Source organism: Apaloderma vittatum, unplaced genomic scaffold (assembly GCF_000703405.1).
Source record: "Apaloderma vittatum isolate BGI_N311 unplaced genomic scaffold, ASM70340v1 scaffold33673, whole genome shotgun sequence".
NCBI classification, from domain to species: Eukaryota; Metazoa; Chordata; class Aves; order Trogoniformes; family Trogonidae; genus Apaloderma; species Apaloderma vittatum.
In genome coordinates, this window is record NW_009706984.1 from 1 (window position 1) to 5,405 (window position 5,405).

At 43.2% G+C, this 5,405-nt stretch overlaps 1 protein-coding gene across 1 annotated transcript; it reads left to right on the top strand.

The window, feature by feature from the left end:
- Positions 1 to 223: 223 nt before the first annotated feature.
- Positions 224 to 4,703, top strand: FAM162B (family with sequence similarity 162, member B; the record flags this gene model as incomplete). The annotated part of the gene is made up of 3 exons (XM_009866006.1): positions 224 to 335; positions 4,272 to 4,380; positions 4,605 to 4,703. Coding segments are annotated over 3 exons (320 nt in total), but the record flags the coding sequence as incomplete, so codon positions are not given.
- Between the last annotated feature and the right edge of the window lie 702 nt (positions 4,704 to 5,405).

The following is a 5,405-nucleotide window of genomic DNA, read 5'->3' on the forward strand; positions in this document are numbered from 1 at the left end:
GCACCCGCCGACTGACTGGGAGGTGGAACGGGACCCGCTGCAGGGCTATTCACGAAACTGCGAGGAGGTAACTCTGCTTAACAGAGATATGCAAGTTTAAACGCCGAGTCAGTTACTCTTGCAACGGCCAAGACAGGCAGGGTGTTTTCCTTTCACCTTTCCTACCACATACCGTTTACTCTTAGTACATGGTTCACGAAGTGTCCTTCTCCTAATCTTTCAGCTGAGCAGGCTCACAAGGTGGTTGCAAGTTACAAACCTTCGAAGTTTGACAAAAAAATCCTCCTCTGGACTGGGCGTTTCAAGACAGAAGAAGAGATTCCTCTAAGGATCCCGTAAGTGTGCTGCTCTTGCCCAAGGGGGACATGGAGTTGAAGGGAAAGTGGTGGCGTGATCCTGATCTAAAGCTTTTTCACAGAGTTTGAAACAGTATTTCAACACTGAAAACTTGGAAACAAATTTAGAGGGCAAAAGAGTTTCCTGTCCTGGTTAGAGGTTAAGATGAAAAAATGTTCCTTACTGGGGTCCCCAGAGCCTGAGATGAAGAACTGGATCCATCTGAGCAGATAGCCTTAGTTACATTTATGTGCTGGATTGTTTATTTTGCTTATTTCTAATGTGCAATCAGAGAAGGATGTTATTGGTAAGCAATGTTTTCTGTTTATAGCTCCCATAAACAGTTCTAAGGGAGCTAATTGTCCTTGAATGATTACATCCAACAAATTATGATTTATTATAGAATTTGAAGAGAAGGTTATAGAGAATAGAGGAGGAGGTTATGAAGGAAACATTCCCCTCCAAGGAAAACTGAGTACTTGGCATAGCCTTAGCCTCCCATACTTGTTGACCTACTGGACTAGAAGATGTTTGAAAGCTCCTTCCCACCCAAACCACACTGATTCTGTAGTTCCCTGAGTTGCTGAAAATTAGACTTCCTCAAGGAAGTCAGTCATTGAACACATGAAACCCCTCTAACGCCAACTGCTGCCTTTTTCTTAGGATGTTAAGACAGTGTGTTAGAGGTCTCTCTCCAGGATACTATTTTTATCATCACAATATGCCCCTGTCTTGGGTGGTACATTGAGCATAAGCATCACGCAGAGCTGTCTCAAGCAACAGGTAGCTTCTCTGCCTGTTCCTGTTGGTGACAGTTTCTCTAGTGTTTGCTGAGCTGGACCAATGGCTTTCTAAACAGTTCACCCTGTCCTGCACCATGTTAAGCTCATCCTCTTCCCCTAGAGAAAGGTTCAGACAGGTCTCAGAAGCTCTAAAAGCTATTCCAGTCATCAGGGGATGTTTATAAACATACATGCATTTGCCAGTCCATACACATAGATGCACACAAATCACTCATTTCTGTATGGTAGCTGGCCTGGCAAGTGAGCATCACCACTTTGTGCTTTCTGGGTGAGCAAAGTCTTTTTAGAACTGTAAGATCATAGAAGTTAATTGTGAGACATTGAAGCTGAACTGTATTGCTTCTTTAACTATTAACACATCCAGTTGCTGAAGATGGTTTTTACTAAGAGTCAAATCTGCAGTCCTCACTCAAGGTTGCTGGATGGTTGTGGGTTTTTTTCTTTGCTTCTTTCAATAGCTCTTACTGACTTCAGCAGAAGCTTACCCAGAGTCTTGATTAAGGATTGAGTAGCAAAGGCGGTAATGTGCAATTAGGGAAGAACATAAGCAGGTCTGTTTTGCTTAGAGCAGAGACAGAAAGCAGGGAGAAAGTAAAAATCTGCTTCAGAGGAGTTTCAATTAGTGTGCTGTGAAATATGATTAGGCTAATAAGCCAGACTAACAACATTTATGGTTTTGCTTTTGTTGCTACAAATGGATTAGTGGATTAATGGTTTTATGTGCTGGTCTGATGTGTGGTTTGCTTTGAAGGTGATGTTTACCATTGTACAAAACAAAAGCAGTTACTTAGAACTGCAGCCATTGTCAGTCATCTGCAAGAAATGTGGTGTGCACAGCACATGCTTGTACGTGCGCTGGCAGGGTGATGGGTTGTGTGACACAGCCACTTGCCAGACTTGCTCCCTTTTGTTGCAGTAAGCCTTAGAGAGGAGCAGCGCAGCCTTCAGCCTCTGTACAGGCTCCCATGGGCAGGATTTCCACTACAAAAAGTCTGCCTCATCCCACCACTCATGCTCTTTAAAGTAAAGCTTAAGGCATTTTTTGGGAAAGAGGTCATTACAAGATCTTTACCGACAACATGACATCAATTCTTTATGCACCTATCCTTTTTATATATGTATAAAACCATAACTATATATCGTGTATATTTATATTCTCTGTCGTACAAATATGTATCATGGAATCATAGAATGGTTTGGCTTGGAAGGGACCTTAAAGTTCATCTAGTTCCCTCCCCGCTACCATGGGCAAGGACACCTCTAGACCAGGTTGCCCAAAGTCTCATCCAACTTGGTCTTGAACGCTTTCAGGGAGGGGGCATCCACAACTTTTCTGGGCAACCTGTTCCAGTGCCTCACCAACCTCATGGAATCGTTTCGTTTTAATATCTGATCTGAATCTACTCTCTTTCAGTTTAAAACCATGACCCCTTGTCCTATCACTACATTCCCCGATAGACAGTCCTTCCCCAGCTTTCCTGTAGGTCCCCTCTAGATACTGAAAGGCTGCTATAAGGTTTCCTCAAAGCCTTCTCCTCTCTAGGTTGAACAACCCCAACCCTCTCAGCCTATCCTCGTGAGGGAGGTGCTCCAGACCCTGATCATCTCTGTGGCCCTTCTCTGGACTCACTCCAACAGGTCCACATCCTTTTTATGATGGGGGTCTCAGAGCTTGACATAGTACTGCAGGTGGGGTCTCATGAGAGAATAGAGGGGCAGAATTACCTCCCACAACCTTCTGGCCACGCTTCTCTTGATGCAGCTCTGGATGCGATTGGCTTTCTTGGCTGCAAGTGCACATTGCTGGCTCATATTCAGTTTTTCAACTGCCAACACACCCAAGTCCTTCTCTGCAGGGCTGCTTTCAACTCACTCACCTGCCAGTTGCAGGACCTTGCACTTGGTCTTGTTGAACTTCATGAGGATTGCACAGGCCCATCTCTCAATCCTGTCAAGGTCTCTCTGGATGACATCCCTTCTCACACCACATCTTGGTGTCATTGTCAAACTTGCTGCGGGCATGCTCAGTCCCACTGCCCATGCCACCAACAAAGATGTTAAACAGCACTGGTGCCAGTGACTGAACCCTGAGGAACACCACTTGTCACTGGTGTCCAGTCGGACATTGAGCCATTGACAGCAGCTCTTTGAGTGTGACCATCCAGCCTTATCCATCGAGTGGTGCATCCATGAAATCCATGTCTCTTCAAACTAGAGACAAGGATGTTGTGTGTACATATCTATGTAGAAAACATTCCCATGTGATTCATGAAAGGCACAGCCAGCATTACAATGAATATCTTAAAAACTGTATTCCCAAGTGTAAAGTTGGACTCAGCCTTAGCTGAAAGTTCTGAGACAATTTTAGCGATCTGGAGATTTCCTGTACTACTGGTTCTCAGGGGTATGCAGCCTGCTCGCAAGGGAGAAGGATAGAAACAGGAGTTGAACCATCGCAGCTTGCTGGGACGTGCCGCGCCTCTCTTGCAGCAACTGCTGCCAAATGCAGCACAGAAGTTTTCTTTACTTTTGCCTTTGACGACCACCAAAAATAATCATGTAGATTGTTCTCGTTTAGCTGTGTGTTCCTGTAATCGTGAGGCTGATGTCAGCTGCCAACTTTAAATAAAGCTACTGCTTTTCCAGAGAACTAAAAACTCTTTAACTCATAGCAGTACGAACTGTTTTAATCACCTATCTGAGTATGTAACTACCCTAGCCTACAGTATGCAGAATGCCATCTAGGCAGGTTAGATACCACAGTAATTAATTTCTAAAACTAATTTTGAATAAAAGGAACTTGCTTTCACACCTGGGTGACACCACATATACTTTGCCATCTGGTTAAAAACACATACAACCCCTTCATTTTCACTATGTTTAAAGAGAGCTTAAGGTACTTGTTTAAGTGCAAGTAGGTATTGCACGAGCAAATCCTATTTTTTTCAGCTTAAAAAAAAAATCAGCTTAAATCCATTAAATGTTGCTTTGCCACTGGCGATAGATTAAGGTCAGAAAATGCAGTTTTAGAAGCCAATTGTATTTTTATTTTTCAATTGTGATGTCTGTGATGCTTTGAGGATGAGATACTTCAGTTTTGTGCTGATTCAATTCAGTAACTTTTAATTGCAGGCCAGAGATGCTGGACAAGGCAAGAAACAAAGCTCGAGTTAAAGCTTGTTACATCATGATTGGACTCTCAATTGTGGCCTGTTTCGCAGTGATTGCCTCAGCTAAAAAGGTGAGTGCAGCGCTAATTATCACGTAGCCTACTTGAAAAGCATGAAAAAATGTAGAGAAACCTAAACGAACAGCAGGAGCTTGCACCTATCTCGGTTCTAGCTAAACCTGTGTTCCTGTCACCAACACAGTAGTCACTGGCTGTTCCCAAGACTGGGTAGCTCTCCCTCAGGCGCACCGTCACTCCGACTGTACTGCTCTCAAGTACGTGTTTTACTTCTGCAGGCTGCGGCACGGCACGAGTCCTTAACAAGCTGGAACCTGGCAAAGAAGGCCAAGTGGCGGGAGGAGGCTGCGCTGGCAGCGGAGTCAAAGGCCAAGTAACTCGATGCGAAATTCTCACTGAAAGTTGCTCATTGTGGGAGCAAAATCACCCTCTGCTGAGCAATTAGTGGATTTCACCAATAAAGGGACAACCGTAGCATCGCACACGCTTGAGCCAATAAAGGTAGTTGTGGGATCACAAAAAGAGGGCAAGTCTCTCTTACTGGAGAGATACTCAATGTAGCTGTTACATGTAATTAAAATTAGCTAGCATGTTTTGCATATGATTAACAGCAGTAATTATTTTCAAAGGAGATGCTGCAGTTTCCCAAGAATGTCTGGTATGTTTGGTTAGGTATTCACAAAACATATTTAAAACTAGAATTCTCTTTCTGGTGACAATGCACAGTTACTGCACACAAATTAGCCAGTTTGAATCCATTTGCCTCAACGCTGTATTCAACATAGCATTTGCATTTCCTAGCTTGAGAAGCCACACTTAGTGAAGGACTAAATAAATACAATAAACGTCTGTAAAATAGGTTTTATTGTTTCTGTATGGTATTTGGAGATTTAACATTCCATAATATTGCATACTACTCATATGTATTCTCTTACAGTAATGGGCCTTTGGCCTGGATTCAAAGATGCACTATTACTATCTGAAGTTCAAGGTATTTTAGTTTCCACACTATATGAAGACGTGCCATAAGTAACTGAAATTTCTCATTCCAGATGTCAGTAAATTCTTGAGGTCATAGT